The following is a 23,643-nucleotide window of genomic DNA, read 5'->3' on the forward strand; positions in this document are numbered from 1 at the left end:
AATAATCTCTCCCACCTGCTCACTAAAATCAACACTATTTGAGCTCCATGCTTTTGGTGTTAATCTCAAATAGTTCAAATCAGCAATGAGTGGGGGAAAGCTGTACTATAAATACTTGGGAGTCAATGCTAAACAGCTTCAGTTTAGACAGTGCAATGTTTTAAGCCTCAAAACACAAAAAAAATCCATCAAAAAAAGTAAAACAATTAATTACTGGAAAGTATTATCTGCTTGGGATGAACACTGAAACACTGCTGTTTAATTATGACTCTGATTATCCATTAAACCAAAAGGGGTAGTGAAAAAACAGAGGACACTGTGGAGGATGATTGAATTACTGATTGTTGATTGAAACTCAACAAAAGCAACCTATTGGAAATGTAAACAGGAATGCAGAAATGATTTATTTCAATCAGAATGACTTCACCATCGACTGCGAGATTCGTCACACTAATATCTGTTGTGTCGATAATGTCAATCCATGTGGTGTGTTCATGTACCATCCAGATGTGGGCTGCTCCCAAACGTTTCACCCTTGAGTTCAAGATATTGGTAAGATGGAGGAACAACGTAGCACGGCTGCATTTTAAGCAGAATGGAAACAGATTGATAAATGATGCCTATTGTTGTCAAGTAATGCAAGGAAGGAAATTACAGTTGAGTGTCCTTATGGGAGTCTGCAGGTGGGAACCCTGAATAGAAAATGGATGTGAGAAGAAGTAAAAAGGGGGGAGATGTAGGATGTTCATGTTGCTAATAGCCAGTCCTCTGCCAGCTCGCTCACTCTCTCTCTTCCCCCTTTCTTACTCTCTCGCTCACTCTTTGGCTCTCTATTCCACACACAGAAGAATACACACTTGCTCTTCATGCCTCTCTCAGACACTCTCACCATCACGCTCGCAGCCTCTTTTCCTTCACTGCTCTCAACCCTCCTCGCTGTTTCTCTCCGTCTCTCATAAAGGGCAGCGTGAGCAGCAGAGCATGAGGCTTTTAATTGAAGCACATATGTATCGTTCCTTAGCTGCGGCAGTTTGGATCACAGCCAAGATGTGTCATTGACTGGAAAAGGACTGCCATCTCACCTCTTAGAGAAGTGAAGTGGAAGAGATAGAGAGAGAGTGAGAAGGTCTCCTTTTTAAGACGCACTTTGTTTGTTTTTGTTCAACTTCTCTGATGGGAGATAAACTGGCAGGAGAAGCTTAAGTCAAACACAGACCAGAGTGGTCAGCGGAAGACTCACTAAACACTTGGAGATGCTACTAGGTAAGACTATTTGTTTGTTCTGATGTTCTGATATGACGCGTCAGTCAGCGCCACTTGTTTATAGGTATACAACAGTAACAGGAGCTCATAAGTGGCTGGCTTTGAAAATAATAAGGTTTTATTTGTTGTTTTTGTGACTCCATCTGCCTACATGCATGTGAGCGCTCTCCTGTCAATGTGTGTTTTACAACAATGACTTCACATCATTGCTCAAGGGCAGATTCGGGTCTCCTGCCTACCATCTGCCCTTTTTTCAGTTCCTCTGCATCCGAAATGAGCCCTAGACCTGTTTGTTTTTCTAATTGACCTCTTTTTATGTTGCCAAGTGTGCCGTTCAGGCCATACAACACTGCTGTTCCCAAATGTGTCAAGTCATTTTAAAGCCACACAAGAACAGAGCTGATATCACTGTGCAGATTGCTGGCAATTATGTCTTTGCCTCTCCAGGGAAATATGCCCAGATTAGCTCATATAATTGAAGCCTGTTAAAGATAAAGGCAGTGTGGGGATTTTTAGCCATTTGTGTTTATGTTATTTTTAAGGAACATAGGGAACATAATGCTGATTGCATTTGCGGTGCTTAAATTTAGAAGTAGCTTAGTTTTTTGAAGTTGCATTCTTTCATTTTATGGTAATACGGCAACATGAAAGTAATACGTACCAAGTACATAGTCTGGTGTAACTTCTGTTGCTGGTGCGGTCTCTCTCATGGAGTTAAAAGTAAAGCCCGAGCTTAAATGATGTGGTTTGCGTATGTATCCTGTGATACTTTAACACACATACACTCAGCATATTGTGTGTCTGGTATGAAAAGCTCAAGAAGTGCCTGTGTGTCAGCTCTGGATGCTTCCCTTTTTAATGGCAGATTAGGGAGATCAAAGAGAGACGTTTGGAGAGGAGATAACTGTAGAGTTTTGCCTGGTGGCCATGCTGCAGCTGTCCCCACCCCTCCACCCTCCACCCCTTGTCAAGAGCTCCGTTTTCAGGCTGAAATGACAGCTTATGTATAAATCCCATTTGCTGTTCAGTCTGACATGCAAGACATCTGTGAAAAAGCCCTATGTATAGGGCATGTTTCTTCACTGCAAAATCTTTATCTTTTGTTTAAAAGCAGCAAATATTTAATAAATTATAACATAACAGAAGGTAGGAGTTACCAGACAATGTTGATTTACACCATGCATTGCCGTAAGAAATTGAATAATATCCGTAAAGTGGAGCATATCAACAGCATCGTAGCAAGCTAACACATGAGCTCGGTATTTCATATGATGCCGCGTGGCATACAGTTATTCATGCGCAGCACAGTAACCTACAGAAGGTCACAGTGACTGGTTTTGGTAATTATGTGTCCAATGGCGCAAAGCACATTTGCACCACAAGTGGAAATTAAATGGAAGGGCATCCAACAGTGTGAAGACGTGATTGCAACATTGTTGGTTTCCATCTGAAGAAGGAAACTTTGACACATGAAAATACATGTATTATTTTCCTGCCCATGCAAAGGGAACAAGAATAGACAAAAAATATTCAAACTTACCAGACCAGAAAAACAATCATCTATATTCATTTACATTTCAAACAGCTTCTGTCCTCCTTCTTGTCTACTTAATTTCTGACCATGACAACTATTAATTGTTATTTACAGTTCATCAAAATTCTGCTAAAATGAAAGCAGGTCAGAAATTTGCTGCATATCACTTTTTTATTCTGTTTTTAGAAAAAACAAGCTTTAAAATACATTACATAATTAGAATTCTGCTCATGCAAAACTGCTGCTATCAAAACAAAAAACCTATTCATGCATTTTATCATCCACACAAATACAAATTGTGTAAGTGATAGATGTCAGATCAACCTAAAGTAACCTATTACAGATTGATTGCTGTGATTAATGGAAATGGACTTTTGCTCGGTAGTCCACTTTTTTCACCATTTATTCTATGTTTTATTCTCCTCAACAAAAAACTCAACACCTAGTAGTAGTATTGTAGTAGATATTGTCACACATTATTGGATATTTTTTGTTGGATTGGAGGTTGGATGTTTTTATTGCTTTTCTTTTCATCAAAAAGTAGAGTTCCGATCCTGACTTGATGTTGTTGTTTTTTTCACATTTTACTCAGAAAAGGATCCTAAATACACTGTGAATCATTTTAATCCCATCTTTGTACATTTGTTCTGCATAAAACCAAGCACTGGCATCTCATTAATTGCTGTAAATGTAGAAACTAAATCATAAAAATGTTAAAATACTAGAATCTGTAAAGCATCATGAGCAGTTAGTGTTGATATATAATGTATAATTCATAAAGGAACATTCTACATATCCATGGATTACAGAAAATGGTGATTGGTTGATGTTAGATTTTAGAAAAGTAGCCCTTAGAGGGAAACAAGGTGAAGAGTCATGCAAATCAAATCAAGTCTAATGAGCTATTATGTTTGCTATGTGACAATAATGCGCTGTGCTCCGTGGGGGTGGATGGGAATGAGAGCAAGTGTCTGTTTTCTTGTTGTTGTTGTTGCTTTTTTTCTAGAATGTTTGAGGAGATAGAAGTTCATGAGTCAGTTTATGTGGGACCATTAATTTTCCTGTTGGGGCTCATATTCACTCCCCTGGAGCGTTAATGACTCATTATTCTAATCGAAGGGTAATGAGTATGGCGCAGTATGGTTTTTATTGCAACACCGATTGTGCAGATTATCTTAGTGAACAAATTTAATTAGGTGACTGTATTTGACTCAGTACCTTGTGTCTGTGAGAGTATTTTAATTTATTTGAGTCTCAGCAGTGTTTGGAATACCCATCATCAGTAGGGACTTTTAAAGTTTAACAAGTTCAGAGTGGATACAGTACAACAGCAGGCTGACACTGAATTCAGACGTGTAGGGTCTCATAAAATGATTAGGAGTTTGTAAATAAAAATTATGTTAACATGAAGTCCCACTACTGCACAGAATTGCATTTTCTGACAATGTTAATAATTTCTGACAGGTCTTACAGGCATTTAAGTGAGACTTCCCATCATGCCACCTGTCACGTTTACAGGGCTCCTGTGGGCAGAGTGGATCCACACATTTCACAGATAAATCTGAGAATTACACTGAATTATTAAGCTTTTTCTCACCATATGTGTTATTGTTTGCTTTCATTTGTTCAGTTTTCATCATCTGTCCTTGTCTCTGTCTCACATCTATTGCGGGAATGCAAGGTTTATAAAGACGGGCAGCCTTTGACGTGTTCAGTCGGTGGATGGTAAGAGTCAAAAAGGAGGGCAGCTGATACGTACTGACACATTCAGATAGACAGACCACTGACACTAGCATCACTATGTTGACATGACTGGTTTAACACAAACATTAAGTGTGTTACAGAGCTATCCATATTGTATGTTACCTTTCCTTTCCTTTCCTGCATCATCATCCTCTATGTTTATCCCGAGCTTCTGTTTTCTAGTGTAAACCTTTCACTCAGAGAACATAGTATATGCTGTGTCTTCATTTCAATTGTACGTTTTGATTTTCAGAAACTAATTTGAATACAAAAAGCACACAGTCTAAATGGATAAATGTGCCATGCTTGAGTTATTCCAACTATTTGGCTGCTGCAGTAGAAGCTTGAATAAAAACCAACCGCCCCTTTACCTCAGCCCTGTTAAAAAAGACTGACAGCCCCAATCAGTCATTGTAGAGTGTTGACAGTGTGAGCTTGATTAGCCTGACTGATAATGACTGTGGGAGTTCAGACACACACACACACACACACACACACACTGAGAAGTTATTGAGAAGAACAATACATTGCACTCTTTACTCTTTTTTTTTCTATACATGAGAAGTGTTGGTTACTCATTTGTTTCTAACAGGAACTGACTTGCTATGATTGTCTCAAAGATCAAAAATGCCAGGTATTTTGTTTGGTTTTTGATTTCTTCCCATGACATATTTAAGGGGGTGAAGTTCATCTCATCCTCTCATACAGCATGAACTTGTGGCTTTTTATACATTTTTACCAAAGATATTTTAAATGCATTCTTATGTTTTGAAACTGGATAGAAAAATGGAAAATAGATTATCTAGAAATGCACTTGGAGAGCGCAGACCTACACCAAAGCAGATCAGTGCCCTCCCCCGAACACCACCAAAATTTTATAATTTGTTCCTTGTGCCACTATCAACATTTTCTGAAAATTTCATCCAAATCCTTCCACAACTTTTTGAGTTATCTTGCTAACAGTCCAACAGACAGACAGACAAACCCCGATGAAAACATAATTAATGGAGGTAATTATGAATAATTCTCATTGTTCAAAAAAATGGTATAGAAAAATAATTGAAAGTACGAGTATTGAAAGGCAGGGTACTGGTATGACAACCCAGCCCTAGACTAGATCATTGAAGTTATTATTAGGTTTTTGCAGAATTCTGCTTTGTTTTTGCATATTTAAACATCAAATTCTGCTTTCAGGAGGATACAGATACAGTTGGAATCCTCTTTTCATGTTATGTGTTAATTTCCTCTGTATTTCTGCCCATCTTCACAAAGTTTACAGATGCAGACAAACCTGAAAATTGCAGGGTCAGTCTAGACAGTATTTGAGAGACCAACAGGATCTTTGTTGAAACCAAGGAGAAAGGACCTTTGATCCAAAATAAAACAAATGTGGAATTATCTCAAAGTTGCTACAGAGCTGACGGCCGCTGAGGTCGACTCCTATAGTCTTACATTGGACTTCTTAATAATTTTTTTTTTCCAGGACTCATTCCAGACTCAGCTGTTTTATTTGGAACCTCTAATAAGTCATCCATCTTTAAAGTTTCCCTCCATTAGTAAGATCTCTGGCTGAACGGGCAGCTTGGATGTCTGCCGTGTCGGGCTCTGATTGACAGGTCTGTCAGTTTGCTCACCTCACAAGTTGGACTTAATAAAATGCATTTTTTTGTGTGTTGTGGTTCATAGGTTTCACTAACAAAACTATAACATTACTCTGACTCTTGGTATAGTTTGCTGTCTAACTGAGTGAGTAAGCTATTGTTTAGCATTAGGCATTATTTTTGCTAAACATCATGATAAGGACACATTTTCACATTCGATAATGATTGTATTTGTAGTAAATACTTAAAGTGCATGTTAATATTATTGTTTATATTAAAAAAAAGATTTATTATGCAAATCTGATTGTGTGTGAGGTGACTAAAAAAAGTGTAGTGTGAAGGGTTTGTATGGATGATTTGTGTTATTGTAAAAACATATATAGAAAAAAAAGTGTGTTAACAAAGCAAAGGGGGTGGGAGTTTATAAGTTACACTTCTTCCCACTCCTTTTCAAATGCTGAAAAATTTTGTTTGACCATGTTGTAAGGTTCTTAGTTATCTGATGATTCTGTGTGCTCGAAATAAAACTAAACTAACTAACTAACATTCATGCCAACTGAAGGGATGTGTAGAATTATGTGGCAGTAACAGTTACATCATTTAAATTGGATATTTTTCTTTATGTAGATAGAGAAACCCTTTATCCTGGTTTTGAGAATCCTGAAAATGCTATTAGGGTATTGTTTTATATATGTCTTATGTCTGGGCACTGATGGCTACTTTTGCAGGCATAAATTCAGTCAAATGATGTAACAGAAACACAAAGACAGCCACAAAAGCATCTCACTTCTGTACTAATGCGCACTACACACTACAGGAAACTTTAGGAGCAAGTCAAATCACAGTGGGAAACGCAAAAGAAACACTGCTATATGGAAAATGTCAAACCCAATGAAACTCTTCTGATCCAACTACTTAGGAAAATTTTGTCCGACATGTTTGGTCACTGTTAAATTACCATTTTTTTGTTTTAACATCCCAGGTGCCCGAACAAACAGCTTTTAGTAAACCTATAATGAATAGGTTCAAAAACAGGATAAACTTCATAACTAATAACATAATACTAATGCAACTGTAAACACTATCAGTGAACCAAACCCTAATGCTAATTGTAACCTTTACTACAATCAATAATGGGTTTGTCTTTAATTGCATTGAACATGTCCAGTCATCCTGTCTTTATGTACAGTTACTATTTTAATTACCCAATGCCAGCCACAGCTGCCTCTGTTTATAACTGATCAGTGAATAAAATCGCATTCATCATAATGAAATGAATGGATTTCACCTGAACTCTCATCATGTTTGTATGGATTAACTGTGCAGATGCTGATTTGTGCAGTTAATTGATTATTGAGTCACTTTACTCCTCAGACAGGCAAGTTTGCAGATCTACAAATCATATTTGTGAATTCTGCAGGCTCATGTTGAAGCCTTGAGAGACTCACATTCTGCATCATAATGAGGCCAAAACTTTCCAAATTTTCCTCAGAATGTAACTGCATGCCAAGTTATTCGAGGGGTTTAAATGTGTGGTATAGATTGTTGAAAATTCTCAGTTTGCCCACATGCACCCTCTAACCAGACAATGAGGTGGTGATGTCAGGTGATCGTTTATTGCATTATTCCAAATGCTGTGATAAAATGACATTCATTCCAGTATTTGTTATTAGTATTATTTCTTGTTTTATGTAAGAAAAGGACATTGCTTCCTCCCTTTTCAGTAAAATTAGTCTTTTAAGGCCTATGAGTAGTTGTGTGAATGGTCGCATTCTCAGGTTTCCACAATAGTGCACATTTACTTTTCCATCAGTTAATACAAGCAGTCTTCAAACAGGTGGATCTTAAGTCCCTCCTATTAAGAATGGGTTTAAATGATCAGACTACAACAGACTGTAATATAAACAGCTGTATTTTCCCAGAGCAGCATCTATGTGAGGCTCAGTCTGTAACCGTGACAAAACAAAACCCAAATTCCCAAAAAGTAGAGGTGGAATCAATATAAATACAGTTTGTTCACACAGTGGTGCTTCCTGAAGTAAACATGTAAAACCAAATTCTGTTACCCAGTATGTCCCATTAATCATACAGACTATAAAACTAGTCTGTTTTAATCCACCATGGTCTTACTGTGGACCCAAAAATATAATTTACCATATTGCTCATGATGTAAATGAATTTTGGGTGCAATGTTATCATTATACTGCATTGCCATAAAATGAAATGAACTACACAAACTACATTTTATTATATACAGATGTCAATGTGCATCTACACACCTAAACACAACTGGACCAAACCCAGAACCAGCAGCCTCTGAAACTAGGAGAGACATCAATAATAAAATCATAACATCACAAGTTAACTCACAATTAAATGCAAGAGAGCAATGTATGAATGTAACTTTACTGCTTTATTGTCTAGCTTGAGGCTAAAAAAGTCAATAATGAGTGTTAGTACAGTATAATTTTTATGTACGTTGTAGACTCGCATTTATTGATTTACTGCTTCAATGCAGAAGTCCAAATCGCAATGCATTTTAGAACCTCTAGCTATAAGTGATCTGATTCCTAACTGCAAAGGGCACTGGAGAGGAATGAGGAAAAGCTGAATTGATGACGCTTGTTTATGAGCATGTTTGACCCAGGAACCTCAGGCCCGCTTCGTCTATCACTGCTTGGCAGGCTAACCCCTCTCATGTGCCCACCTCCTCGCTCTCTGCTGACACTCTGTCCATCACTTGAGTGGTCAGTCATTGCCGTGCATGATAGATTTACACCATTAAGTAAAAAATGATGGATAGTTCAGTCTCATAGTTCAGTCTTACAAATGGATCTTTCCTGTCAACAGCCATCAGACTGTATGACGCTATTGTCCAAACTGGACCAAGGACGAGGCTGAAATGCATTATTGTTTTTGTCTAATCCTACTGTAATGTCTCTTTTTTGATTTACATTTTCTTCTGTATCTGACATGCATCAGATTTTCATATGGACTCAAAGGCTGGATTTTATTATTATTATTTTATTATTACAAAAGTTCTATGTTGTCTAGAGTTTCTGTTGTTTTGGAATTTACATAAGTCTTTATTTTAATTGGTTTGGGTTTTAATTTCAGTTTAGGTTTAATGTAAAGGTTATATTTGTTTTATTTTTTATAAAAAGGAATTTTAGGTTTACTTTAGACTTTATATTTTGTTAGTGTGTTCAGTATAAGTTGTTTTTTTTTATGAAGATATTATGAAGAAAGCCTTGGTCTGTAGTGGCCACAAAAGGTAGGATGAAAGCATGCATGACCTCAACTGTGATTGACAGAACATTATTTTTTATTATAATGGAAGTAGTCCTCTCCTTTCATGATCCTTTACATTGGAACAAAGGGGTACAGCAACCGTAGTGCAAATCAAGGACTAAAACAAAGCTGATTCCACTCTGTTTTCTTTTGCTTTTCATTCTAGATTTTATTGCGTTCCCATATTTTTTGTACTTTCAGTTTTATTTCCCTTAATTTTTGATAATTTATTCACTGCAAGGCTGCTTTAGTGTTAGTTTTCACTGACTTTAATAACCTGGGTTTTAACATCCAATATCGCAAATTTTTAGATACTATTACTGTTTCATATATGTTTGGTTTTCATTTGCACTTACCTGTTAAAGCCTAGTGTTCCCTAGTGAGAGATATCTGAAGGATACATAGTTCACAAACACTGAACAGTCAGTCTAAATGGGATCTAGTGCTCTGTTCCAAAATTTGTTCCTTTGAGCCTTTTTTTGTGTCACCACCACAGAGTAAAGGACTCTTAAGGACGATAGCTGTGATACACCTCCCACGTCCTTCAGTTATGAGATGTCAGCCTGTGGCTTTGCCTCTGTCTGATCCCAGCTGTCTACATAAACTGTTAGAAAAGGTGTAGTAGTTACAGAGAGTGCTCCTTGAAAGTGGAAAGTTGAGGTCTATTAAAAAGTTTTCCAATTCACAAAGTTCGCATCGCTGTATTTACGCCTCCTGCTGACTGAAGTACGTTTTCAACTGTTTTATTGATAATTACTCACCTTTAAGAGACAAATGAGAAAATCTAAAGTGTCTCTATTTTTAGGCTACAGTACCTTATACCTAGTTTTAATACACATACACACACAATCTCACACACACATATATACACACACACACACACTCACGACACGACCCATTCTGTCAGCAAAATGCATTCATGTTTTGGTATTTGCTGAAACGCTGACTTGAATGAAAATACAGGTCTCCCAAATCCAGTGATGTGCCTTGAAAATCAAGCAGAAAATGTAAAACCTGCTGAAGTAGGCTGCTGCCAGAAGATGTGATACAGCCCATAAATGGCAATCACAAATTGAAGCCCTGTCCATTAAAACCCATGTAATACACTGGTGAGATGATTTTTGAGTTTTAAATGGATGTGTGATCTTTCACATTTTTATTTTCTTTGGCCTCTCAGTGGATCCATGAATGTGGTATTAGTAGTTAGTATTCTTTCTCTCTTTACATAACTGGCTTAATACATTTAAACTGGTAAATGCAGAAATATTAACGAATGTCCGCTGGAATAATAGAGCAATAGATGACTATGGTGCTCTCTAAAAAAAAAGATGGAAAACATGAGCAACGATTTTGTGATTTTCATCTCTTAAGGTGCTAATGTATAATCTTTAAACTCATTTCACCAGGCAGCAAGGAAGCATCACAGCAGCTCAGAGAAGAGCATCGAGACAGAAAGCTGCTAATTACTAAGTTCATGGGGCAGATAAATTTGCCGACAGACTTTAAATATCAATAAGTGTGCGCTGCACATCTGCTGGCTGCCGTTCACCAGGTCTGATTGGCCTCATGCTTATCTCAATTCAAGCAGATGGTGGCAGTTTATTTTAAGTGTGCTTTATACCAACATGCAGAATGCTACAGAAGGGCAGCAGCTCTGAAAAAGAAACAAAACACAGCTTAGCAGAATTGTGTATTTGTGCTTATTTCCCTGCAGATCGGCTTAATCTTTCAGTGTTTGTTTGTCTTTTATGGCCACAGTGTTGTAGTTAATCTGAATAGATTATCAGTGTTTACCTGCCTAGCATAAGACGCAGTCGACATGAACAAAGTCATGTCATAGTAACAATTCCAACAACTGTCGACATCAGAGCCAATAATGCATTCCTAGTTTGATCCCATTATGTTACAGTATCATATTGTTAGTAGTTGAAGTGTGATGTGTTGTGGAAGTATCTTGGAACAGTATCAATAAAAACTTTGAGCCAGCCAGCAGCCTGCAATCAAAATTCTGGTAAATTGTTTTAGTGTGTTTTAATTATAGTTGACTCAGATATTCTTCACATTTGCATTATAGAGCTGCTGTTTTGTGCCATCTGGCTGTGAGATGACTGTAAATCCTGATTGCATGTTATGTCTGCCTGTCCGCAAGGATTATGGGAAAAAAAAGAAAGAAAAGAAAAACCTAAAGCAGTGAATTTCACAAAACTTGGTGAAAGAGTCGGGGCCGATCCATCAAAGACACTAGATTTATTTTTTTACTGTTGCTTTCATTATATGTTGGTAGAGAATGCGTTCCAACAAATGTTTTTAGTGTATTTCTTACGGTGGCTGACGAGGGCCAAACACACTGCAACGGCCCTATGCATCTCAGTTTCGAGAAAAGAGCTGCAAGTACAGAAACCATGCAAATTCACAAACTCAAACACATGTCTAAACGAGGTACAAAAAGAGGAATGTGGTGCAAATGAAAAAATGCAAGACACAAAAACAAAAGCATAATTATGAAATGCGATGCAAATAAAGAAACGATGCAAACCAAGAAAACATCGGCAAACAAAAAACGCTGCATAACCAGTCACTACAATGGAAATGCTCCAGACCTGTAGGAGGCAGGTGTGGAGCATTTCCGTTATAGTGACTGGTTGTGCAGCATTTATCGTTTGCCGATGTTTTCTTGGTTTGAATCGTTTTGTGCTTTTGCATCGTTTCTCTATTTGCAGAGCATTTGATGATTATGCATGTGTTGTTGCGTCTTGCGGCGCATTTTTTCATTTGCATCACATTCCTCTTTTTGTACCTCGTTTAGATTTGTGTTTGAGTTTATGAAAGTGCATTGTTTCGATTAGGGATGTAAACAATTAATCGACTATCAATTAATTGTTGATAAGAATTTGCTTGATTAAATTATTAATTGTCGGTTAATTGCCCTTATCCATGTCCTGTCCAATGGCTGCCGGTTTGTCTGCGTTGCGACGCTGTGGCTGGGATAGCCGGTCATCGAACTGGATCATGGCGTTGGTAAGTTAGACTCACTTTAGGGACATGGTGGAGCAAAACACAGACCGGCCGTCTGTTTGTGGGAGCGATACACCCCCACCTAAATAAATGCACAAATGTGGGGTTGGTATCGGATCGGAGCCTTTTCCCTGGAGGTTGGTCTAGTCCACGGTCATCTGGACTATCTTTTCAGTGAGACAGAAGTTGAAAACATCCTCCACGCTCCTGATCCGGGCCATAAGTATGTCCCGCATTATGTCATAAAAATAGCCGGGGGGGCATCTCTGCTGAAATCTCGCTTCATCATGTCAGTGATGCAAAGTCAGAAATGCCCACTTCTTCTAAACTGCCCCTCTTCAGATCCATTTATTTAACTGAATTTCGCTGCAGAGTTTATTTAGTTGTACTCCATAAATGTCATTGCCTGTACTGTATCCAATGGTACGATAAATCAATCATTAAGGAATATCACATGCTTTTTTCATGAAGTATATAAACAGTATTTAGCTTTTCAAATTCAGATTCTCAGAAAATCGCTGCTTATCAATTAATTGTTAATCGATCGATAAAGTCAGTCAACTAATGATTAATGCGTCCCTAGTTTCGGTACTTGCAGGTTTTTTCTCTAACTGAGACGCATTGGGCTGTCGCAATGTATGTGGCCCCACCGTAATTTCTACTTGGAGCTAATACATGTAGCATCAAAAGCATGAAAGCATTCAACAAACATGTTATATATAGTGTTAGATAGGTTATACAAAATGCTTCCAATGTTCAAATTCATAGATGTACATAACTGTGATCAAAGTTACCTCTATTTTTTTTTTGGTCACCTGCCAATGGCTTTATGCTAACATTGAATGTTACTTGCAGATTTTTCCTTACACTGAATTGGCACAACATGAATGTACCACGTCACTAAACATAATGTGAATAAAACTCATCTATAAACGTGATTTCTGCCGGATTTACATCAGATCAATATTCATTTCCAATAGTGGTAAAAACAGCAGCTTCCATGATCCCAAGCTATTTTATTATTGTCATGATTGGGAGACCTCTAGAGGCTGAAACTGCATACCGTGCATTTAAAAAAATCTTCTGCAGCCTGTGTCCTGTACCCACCAACCGCAGTACTCTGAGTTGTGTCTGTGGCCAGAGGACACTAGTCCTGGATTTCACCTTGAACAAATTCAATAGAAGTTTATGGACCCTGGGGTGAAAATGGGCCCACAGTGCTCCAGTTAAAAGTAGGACAGATTACTGCAGGGAGCCTGATCTGGGCTGGATGGTACCCTACAGGTAGAAATTCTCATGAAGCCACGAGCAGTTCCAGCTGCGGCTGTATGAGTTTAAATAGACATTGACAGCCAACGGGAGACTTTGGCTCTTGGCTGCCAGTCGTGGCCTGAATGTACTTTATCACAATAAAGAAGATTTACTTAAAGACCACACAGTGCAAGATGGGGGCAGCATTTTAAGACATCATGGAAATTAGGCCTTCACTCTCCACCTTTTTGTTTCCAGTGGAGATAGCTTAACAGAGCTGTCAATTGCAGTTTTAATGGATGCTAATTCATCCACCAGAGCTCATCATAAACGCCTAGCTCTCTGGCTGTTGTGTAAGCAGTGAATGGCATCACCATTACTGCAAAAGCACAGTGCACCATCCACTTCTGTTTTATGACTCAGAAAAGCCTTGTGCTTCATGCTATTATGGAGTGGAAAACATACCATTCAGTTTTCATTATTTGACAGTGTGTTGTGCAGGCTTAACAGCAAAACACTGTCAGAAGAGGCGGCACTTTTTAGCATTTCAGTTCCACATTCCTCAGTGCTTAATCCTGCCTGTTTGATTAAACCGTTCGCTATGACTGAGCGGTGTTCTGCAAATAGAAAGATTACTGTTAGTTAAAGATAGATCTACAGAATATTTAATAAATTGTACGGCAGTCACTTGATTGTTTTAAGCATCAAAAGCTGCTGAGCGTAGAAAGTTTTGTTGACAGAAAGAGGGCATTTGTCTTTGTAGCAGTTTAATCAAAAAGAATTTTAGTTACATGCAAAAGACCTTTGAAATGTGAATCGTTATTATCTTAAAATTATATATTATTTTAATCCTGGTATTTTCTGATGACATATAAAAGCAATAAAGACTTCAAGATAAAGAAAGGCTAAATGTTTGGATTCAGAATCAAAACCCTAATAAATCACCTATATAGTGTCATGTGAAAGCTATTCCCACATGAGCGTATTAAGCAGCATTCTCCACTTTCACTCTGCATTACGTCTTTGCTATAGATTCTGCTTCCATGACACCAGCTCTGCTCTCTATCAGTCTGTCTGACTTGGCTTTCAGGCTTAAATTGGTCCCTGGAGGTGTGCCATTAATTTAACATATTGTATTTTGATAGTTCTAATATTGCAACATGCTGTATTTCAGTGTTTTTCACATTAAATGCTGTGCCATTAAGACAGAGCCCATCTGTTTGTTAATGTCATTAACGTCGCACAGATGACGCTCATCGGGCCATGTTGGTAGGTGTCAAAAATCGGAGCGTTCCTCTGAACCGCCATGTTGGTTCAGAGTGAAGACAGAGAGCCTGGCTCAGACAGATGATCCCGGAAAATTCTTTTACCATGAAAAGAGCCAAAGCAGCCTTTCCTCTGATGCTTCTGCTCTGATTTGCCGCTATGAAAGCTTCTCATCCCCCACTCCCTTTTTTTTCCACCCTTCATGAAAAGATGCCATTTCTCTCCCCCCGTGATTGCTATGATGTTGAGTCACCCAGAGACTAATCTTGGAAATAATAGAGATTAAGCTTTTCCTCCAGTTTTTTTTCAAGGTGCTGTAATTTCTCCAGCTCATAATCTTTTATCCCTCCTCAATACAGGAAGGTTAGCTGCTGTGACCCACACTTGCAGCCTCCGTGAAGAAACTATCTTCCTGCGCAGGAAAAGAAAGTGAATAGAGATTAGTGAGCTGGAGCTGGCTCATTTTAGTGTGTGGAATTACATTTATAGCTGCAATAAAATAGGAGGAAATCAAAAGGGATATGACAGCAGCTCCCTCTCGTTGTAAACTTGTACATCTGTCTTAACCTTTTAATTCAGGGCAATTTTTGCATGTAAAATTCTTAAATTATGCATGACTATTTATAAAAACTAATCAAAGCCTGCTCTTTAACAAGTGTAACCATTGCTCAAGTCCCTCGTGTCAAATCTAGTGGAATGAAGCTTTTGTGATTCCTTCTGGGTGCAAGCTTTAAAGGGACATTCCTGTCAAAAGCATGTTCCTCTTGTCGCCTGATGTCGTACAAATTCGCATAGATGATGGCAGTTTCTAGTTTGTTCAGTGCAAAATGCAGTTAATTAAACGTCTCGCCCTGCTGTGTTTTGTGAACACAAGTGTAGGAGATTAATGAGATCAATTTCAGATTTGTGTAGGAGAGGGAATCGGTGTCCTTAAAACTTATACTGACAGGCAGATTAAGCACATGGGCCTAACTGGAGGGACCAAAAAAAAAAAAAAAAATGTCATGTGCCAGTGGCTTTCTCTCCATCTCTAATTTCTCGCTACTCTTTCATTCGCTCTCAATTCTGTGTAACACAATTTAATACTCTTTATTGGCATCAAGGGTACGTGTCCTGGTGGAGCGTTCAGATGAAATTGGAATTCATCAAAACCAAAATGAAATAAGTAAACAGTGTTTTTGTGTCTACTGCTGGTTGCACTGTGATCTGTGATGTGTAATACACATGCAGGTCTAAATAAACACTAATCATCAGTTTTAATCAGGTCGTATTGAATAGTCGAATGGTGTGCTGAAGTGATGGGAAATTACTGAATAAATAGTGCTACAACATGACAAGACAACAAATTACACAACATACATTTGATGATCATGGTAACTTTATTAAGTTATTTACTGACCATATGAGTGAGCTGATATTCTTCTGCAGATATTTTAAACCTCTAAAATCCAAGAATTACCATTTTTACAATGTCTCATATTTTCAACATTCTTTTTATTGAAGTCAAGGTAAAAGAAAGTGGCAGTTATACAAGAAAAAACAATATTTTTGTATTATCTACACAACAAAAAACACAATACTCACCCCATTTCTCCCCCCACCCTATAAAGTCCCAGGCAACGCATCCCCATCTGAGATTAAATCAGCTAAAATTTGCTTAGAGGTCTTATTTATGTCTTTGTGCATAAGAAATCAATATAAGTGAATCCCCAAAGGAACTTTGTGTTGGTAAATGCAAGTTATGCAAATTTACAGGATTTCAGTTCTGTTGCAACATGTTGATGGTCATATGAACTATGTTTTCAGGTCAAAAATGTAAAATTTCATCACAATTAATGCTATATTTTCATGTCATAAATGGCCAAGTTATATTTTAACTGAATTTACCAGAAAAACAAATATTCTATTCTTTTAAATTCCCCAGTTTTTCTTACCAGATTATATACTACATATCACATGTTTTATTTTTACAGGTTCAATATGGAGTATGGTGCTGATCCATCCTGCTTATGTTACGCCAATGCATACATTAAGAATGTCACACGTCACTTTTGCAACAGTTTTCTAATAATAAGCATTTTTATAAAGAAATAACAATTCTATATCATTATTTACTCTATAGTATGATGATAAACTATACATTAAATAATTATGATACTAGTTTTTGCACAGGGATCATTTCTGGAAACGGTGACATGGCTGCCGAGCATCAGTATGATGGGATCTGTAACAACCATGTCACATCCGTCCACTGCCACATTTTGTGTTTTTATTAAGCTGTTATTGTTTTAGATCCACAATACTAACATTTATGAATAAGAGGATACTTTGCAATAGTAAGTATATAAGTTTATTACTAATAAAGTACTGGTACTGACCAGAGCATCATGGGTAATGTCACGTCCGTCCACCAGCAAAAGTTTTCACCTACTCGTGCTATTCAAAATCCAATATTTCTGAAAAACATAGCTTCCACTGTCAAATAATATCAGTAGTTTGTGCACAAATGGATTAACATTATTTCAACACAGTTCTATGCATTTCTTACAGCTTTTTTTTTGACAAAATGGCCACTCATTTGACCCCCCTAAGTAAATTTTAGCCGAAATAAGTAAATAAACTAAACTAATAGAGGCAATAATGTTAGTAGGTATGACACTCATCAGGCATAAATAATTAAACAAAAAGAAGACAAGAGTGGAGTTGGTCTACAAGGCAGATTTGAGTGCAAATGAGGTTGTGTTGTGTTGGGCCGCGTAACAACATGTCGCCCCTTATGATCGAGCTTAAAACTCATGCATTCATGAGTTATCAGCGATAGTTTTTAGTGTGTTAATAAAGGACATTACTGGGTTCCAGGGGGAGTAGAAGAGGTTTTTGGACCCCTGAGTGTGTATTTAACATGTCTTACATTTTCTTAAAAATGCACAAGACTTAAAAATCCATTTGAGTTAGTGTTTGGGTGGAAAAAGCAAAATGAAGAGCAGGTTGTGGAGGAAAATAGTCAGATTAGGTGCTGTAGTATAAGGTTGTATCTGGAAGTTATAAAAACACAAATCCACAATAAAAAGCTATAAGGAAACGCCTGCTAACACACAAATGTTTTTTTTTCTACACTGCAGTGATATATTATCCTTATGGCTGGTATGATTTGGGTTTCACCTCAGCAGATGTGTACTGTTTCCTCTTTCCTCTGTATTGTTTGTTCTTTTCTGTATCTGAGCTGTTTGTGTTTACAGTCAATAAATATACCTTTGAATAATTATTCAAGACTTTGAATCTATTACACATTCACTGTGTTTTGTCAGGGTTTCAGATTAGACAGTTTTGGTTTATTGGGTTTATCGACTCTTGTTTGACTCATGTGAATCTGGTCTTTTCGACTGTTTTTTTTTTTTTCTTTTGGACCCATTTTCAGTTCCATGAAATTTCAATTTGTCCTGGTTTCAGATGGATTCATGGTTTTATACTGATTTTGTGAGTAATTAAAATACATATTATGACTGCAAGTTAGTTTAAATCAAATTCTGGCCTGTGTTTATGTCGAGGCCCAAAATGGAATCTGGCCCGATTCAGAATCGGGCCAGCCCAGAATGGAATTCTATTCTAGGCCGGCCTAGAATGGAATCCTGCTGCTATAATGTTATTTTTGTACCATGTTTAATGCAAATGATCCATAATTCCATAATTTGTCATAATTTTACATTTTCAGTCTTACATACCTTGAGTAACTATTGTCAATTTCAGTCGATTTCACTGTACCATATATTGGTGGGGAGTACCACTAGGTTCTATTTGTAAATAAAGTGTATTATAGTTTACAATTAAAATGTTGTTTGTTTCATTTTTTTTCACATATTTGCAAATTCTATGTATTGATTTTTGTAATAATTTAGATCATTTAGATCAACATTTATATTTTGTCACATGTCAAATAGGACATGCTGCTGTGTTACATCTACATCTACTATAGGAAACAACTCAATGTCTATGATCTGCCTCCAATATTTGTGAATTGGCCTTTAAACCTCTGTGTCATGTCACCTTTTCTTAGTTTTTGATAATAACCAGTAGGAGATTACTTTGCTTTGGGACCTCCATATATCTTGCATGAGATTCGCAGATAGTGAGTCATCTCTCCTCGGTCTTCATGTGGTTTGCTCATTCCTTTGGCTTCATCAGTCATCTTCATTCAGATTTGTATTCAACAGCCTCAACCGACCATCCAGTGCTTCCTTTCATCGAGCTCCTCTTTGACATTTTCCATCCTGCTTCCATTTCCAAGTCCAAACCCACTCCACCTTCACTAACCACAATTTTTTTTTCATTCATACCAAGTCTCGTTCAGACTTCCACATGGAAAAATCAACGAGACAACATTTTATATTGTTGTATACAGGCTGTTATGAGACCTCTCAGTACTATAATGTGCTTTTTTTGTGTGTACTTTTTATTTTTCAGCAGCGAAAAGTGTACAATAAATACATTTAACCTAAATCACATTGACATTTGAAGTTTAGAAATAAACAAAAAAGCAAAGATTATGTGTCTATTTTCTGTCTTTATTTTCTGTCTTTGTTAATATGATGTACCATTATTCTGTTGTGGTGTGCTATATAACATTTGGTAAATTTCATTAAATTTTCACCACTTTCACTTTAACAACATATAAGATAATCATAAGATAAATGTATATTTTTTAAATGTGGACACAAATTGATTGCCTCTACAACAACTGAGATGTTTTTTTTTTTTTTTTTTTAAATAAGATAATCAAATGTACTCTAAATTTGTTTGACTTAGTTAAATTTGCTTAGTATTTCTTAAAAATTAATTTGGACATTACCAAATTTGTGGAGATTTCTGTTTATTAAAAGTTTAGGCAAAGTTTTGTTGGAATTCCTTAAATCACTTTAGTTTTGTGCCTAATTTTATTTTTTCTCAGAAATACAAAAAAACTCAACTTCATAGCTATTACAATATCTTTAAACTAGTTGAATGTAGCACAATAATAATATTATGTACAAAATACCAGATTATTTGCAGTTTCCAAATCACTGAAACCAATGACTTTAATGAGTAAAATAAAATAATTCAGATTTCTTACCCTTTCATTTTCTACATTAAAACCTACTCAATATTATTATTTTTTTTACTTTTTTCTTCTGAAATGTAATCTATAAATTATTTAAATATGTTTAATTCATCGTGATATTGAAAACCAACTTTTAGGTAGCTTAAATTAACACGCCGCCTAATGTATTTTGTCACCAGTATTCAGTATTAATTCACTGTAGCCTCATTTTTTAGACGACATGCACATAAACTGAATCTAAACCCACTGCTCACTTATGTATAATCGTAAGTTTTTAGAAAAACCTTTTAACTGTTGTAACCTCAGTACTTGAGCCTTCAGACATAATTAAAATAATGTAATTAGGTCTTGAGGTCGTATGTGAAATATTGTGCATTTAAATGTGAGTGCGTCGCTGTTTATTCTGGGTCTACACAAAGGTCAGTTCTGCAACGCTGTTTAAAGCATGAGCAGTCCAAAAGCATTCTGGGCAACTAAAACGTAATGTGATGAGAAACAAGGTCATGTGGAAGGAGATTTTAAAGCAAAGCAGTCACCATTAACAAGTAATGCGCTTGAATGAGTGTGCAAAAGTCATGTGTTCACAGTCACCTTCAGCCTAATGCCTCAATACAATTAACTTTTCCCTTTAGGTTGATTGACATGTTTTTAGGACTTGCACACAATACACACACATCAGCATTTTGTTTAAAGGCCAGCAACATTTTTCAAGTTGGCCTATTGACTTGAAACGCAAGAAAAGGCCACACAAAGCATCTCATTATTCATCCCGTGGTACTGGTGGAGTCAATAAAGCAACACCAAGATGATCATTCTTGATCTCATAGCATGTACACTGAAATCCATCTTTATCCTTGTGAGTGCATAAGTAGCTTTGGTTTAATTTGAACCTTTTTCCATCCTCCGCAAATCCGCAAATGATGATTTAGGTCTGAAAATGAGCGTCTGAATTTGACATCTATTTGTGTTGCTGTAGGTGCCCTGTCCCAGAACCAGGTCCACCCCCTCCTGGGTTCCCTGCCTCTGCCGGGTCGACCCCTCCAGCCGCAGACTCATGCCCAGCTGGAGCACTTCCTGCCGCTCAGGGTCAATGGCTCCTCACCGCTCAGCCTCTTCCCCAACTTCAGCACAGTGAGATTCTGTTAACATTCCTTCATTTGGACACACTACACACAGGACTAGGCTTCAGTATTTTGCATGTAAATGAAGTCTCATCAGGGATAGTTCATGACATTGTGGAAGATCTTATTACTCCACCAGGGCCCTTTTTTATTTATTTTATTCTTTATTTTATTTATTTATTTAGACAGAGACGAGGCACAATATACATTAACCTTAAAAAGAGGAGATGTAGTGTGCCAGGTTGTAGCACTAGTGCTGATTTCCACCTGTAGTCCCTGGGCAGGCTGATGATATCATTAAAAAAAAACAGACGTTAAAACTAAAACATACAAAAAGCAGTAAAAAATGCATTTCTATAACTCCATCTATATAAAAAATTCATTCACATATAACCATTCACTCTTTTTCGTCCCACTGCAGTCTGTCTCACACACACTCTAAGCATGTTTACATTACATTACATTTATTAATGAAAAGATAAGACGCATTTGTTCTAATTTGTCATTCTAGCACAGGGGTGTCAAACTTATTTTAGTTCAGGGGCCACATTCAGCTAAATTTGATCTGAAGTGGGCCGGACCAGTAAAATAATATAAATAATAGGATAAGAACTTAGAAATAATGTCATCTCTTAAGTTTTCTTTATGTTTTTAAGTGAAAAAAGTAAAATTCTATAATGAAAATGTTTACCTCTACAAACTGTACTTGAACATAACATGAACAAATATGAACCTGAAAATTCTTAAGAAATATAAGTGCAATTTCAACAATATTACGCCTCAGTTTATCATTTATACATATGCATCACAACTTACAAATCACAATGGATTTACAAGTACACAAAACATTTAATAACAGACAGAATATTGGTGAAATTCCACATTCTTCTCTTAAGAGATTTCAGGTTGTTCATTTTTGTTCAGGTTATTCACATTTTTTGTAAAAGGCTAGTCTGTAAATGTAAACATTTTTGTGTAATTTGACTTTTTTTACACTAAAACAAAGAGGAAAATTTGCAGTTTTCATTATTTATGGGTTATTATGATAGTAAGCATACGTTAGTCTGGGATTCTGCTAGCGCCTCAGCTAATGTGTTGCCCAGCTTGCGATAAACCTGTTAAGTGAATGGCGATTAATATAGATTAAAAATGAGTATTTGATCGTGATTAATCAAAATTAATCCATAGCAACCCTGTGACTACTCTGATTAAAAATATTAATTGTTTGACAGCACTGGCATTTTTAGATTTGTTTTCTAGTTTAATGGCTTCCACAACCTACCTGTGAACATCAGCTTGTTTTTCAGCTGCTTTGTTTGCTGAGTGGTGTCCTTTTGCTCACTGACTGGATGAAAACAGTTTCCGTCATCAGTGTGCATTTTGACATGAGCAATAATTTGTATTACGGAATTTTTATCTACTTTTTTGTATATTTTATTTATATATTTTTAAGATTCTGGTGGTTTCACAGAATATTTGTTTCCTTTTTTTATATAGTTGTGGTTTATTCTACAGTGAGGAATACAATGAATATGAAAACATTTTAATTCCATCTCTAATGCAATGTGGAAGGGTTTCATTAATATAGGGTTTGCTTGGCCTCACAAAATGAAGAAACCAGTGTGTATGAAATAGTTGTAGAATGTAAACACTGCAATCTAATAAAAACCAAAATCAATAATATGCAAACAATTTTTTAGGTGTTTTCTGGCAAAATTCCTATAAAGGTGACTCGTTACTGCATTTTCAGTGTCACAAAAAGCATTCCACTCTTAAAAAAGTCTGCTCATAGTGTCACTCTAGTAGGAACTGTGTTACGTAATTTGCTGCCAATTGATGCTTTGCAGCTGTTGTTTCAGCTATGCTATGGTATGGTGATACTTTAAAAAAAAAAATCATACAGAGTGAAACTCATATGCCACATGAAATTTTTCATATATAGAAGAAATGTCTTACTGACTTAATTCTACATGAAATTAAGTAAAATATTCAGCTAGAATGCTTAATTAAAACTAAATAAAATAATGAATATGTCTCCTCTCTTCACCCATAGATACTTAGTATTAACTTGCATGGATCAAACTCACATAAACACGTTTGGCGTGTTTTTAAGTTATTTAGCAGTGCTTCATCATCTGCATTTAGCATTAACTCTTGACTAGACTAGACAATTAGACAAACATGCTAAATGTATCTGTCATGTGGGAGGCTGGCAGGAGATTCCTGTCTGACACCTAAAGCTAAGATTAAGACTCCAATAACACAGCTGCTCTAGTGGGATTAAAATCACTATTAAATGGGTTTATTTAAAAAGTGTAAATTCAGGACAGAAATCTCTTCTATTTTTCTTTGGATAAATATACCGTGCCTGCATTCTTCCTTTGCACTCTACAGTCAGTGTGCAATTCTTTTGCATGTTGAACCATTTTAACACTAATTGCAGAATCCATATTTAACATCATG

The 23,643-nt window shown here is 36.7% G+C and overlaps 1 protein-coding gene across 2 annotated transcripts in view; it reads left to right on the top strand.

The window, feature by feature from the left end:
- The window catches only part of LOC115439541 (zinc finger protein 385C-like), a 75,387-nt gene that overhangs the window by 38,057 nt on the left and 13,687 nt on the right, over nucleotides 1-23,643 (top strand). Inside the window, exons 1-2 of one of the 2 annotated variants that reach the window (XM_030163393.1) lie at nucleotides 780-1,263; nucleotides 21,036-21,190. In XM_030163393.1, the coding sequence (XP_030019253.1) occupies nucleotides 1,254-1,263; nucleotides 21,036-21,190 (165 nt within the window). In that variant the 5' untranslated portion in view covers nucleotides 780-1,253. Of the gene's footprint in view, nucleotides 1-779; nucleotides 1,264-21,035; nucleotides 21,191-23,643 lie in introns of those variants that run through there. The other variant, XM_030163392.1, reaches the window with a different exon arrangement.

The sequence above is a fragment of the Sphaeramia orbicularis genome, chromosome 19 (genome assembly GCF_902148855.1).
Source record: "Sphaeramia orbicularis chromosome 19, fSphaOr1.1, whole genome shotgun sequence".
In the NCBI taxonomy this organism is placed as follows: Eukaryota; Metazoa; Chordata; class Actinopteri; order Kurtiformes; family Apogonidae; genus Sphaeramia; species Sphaeramia orbicularis.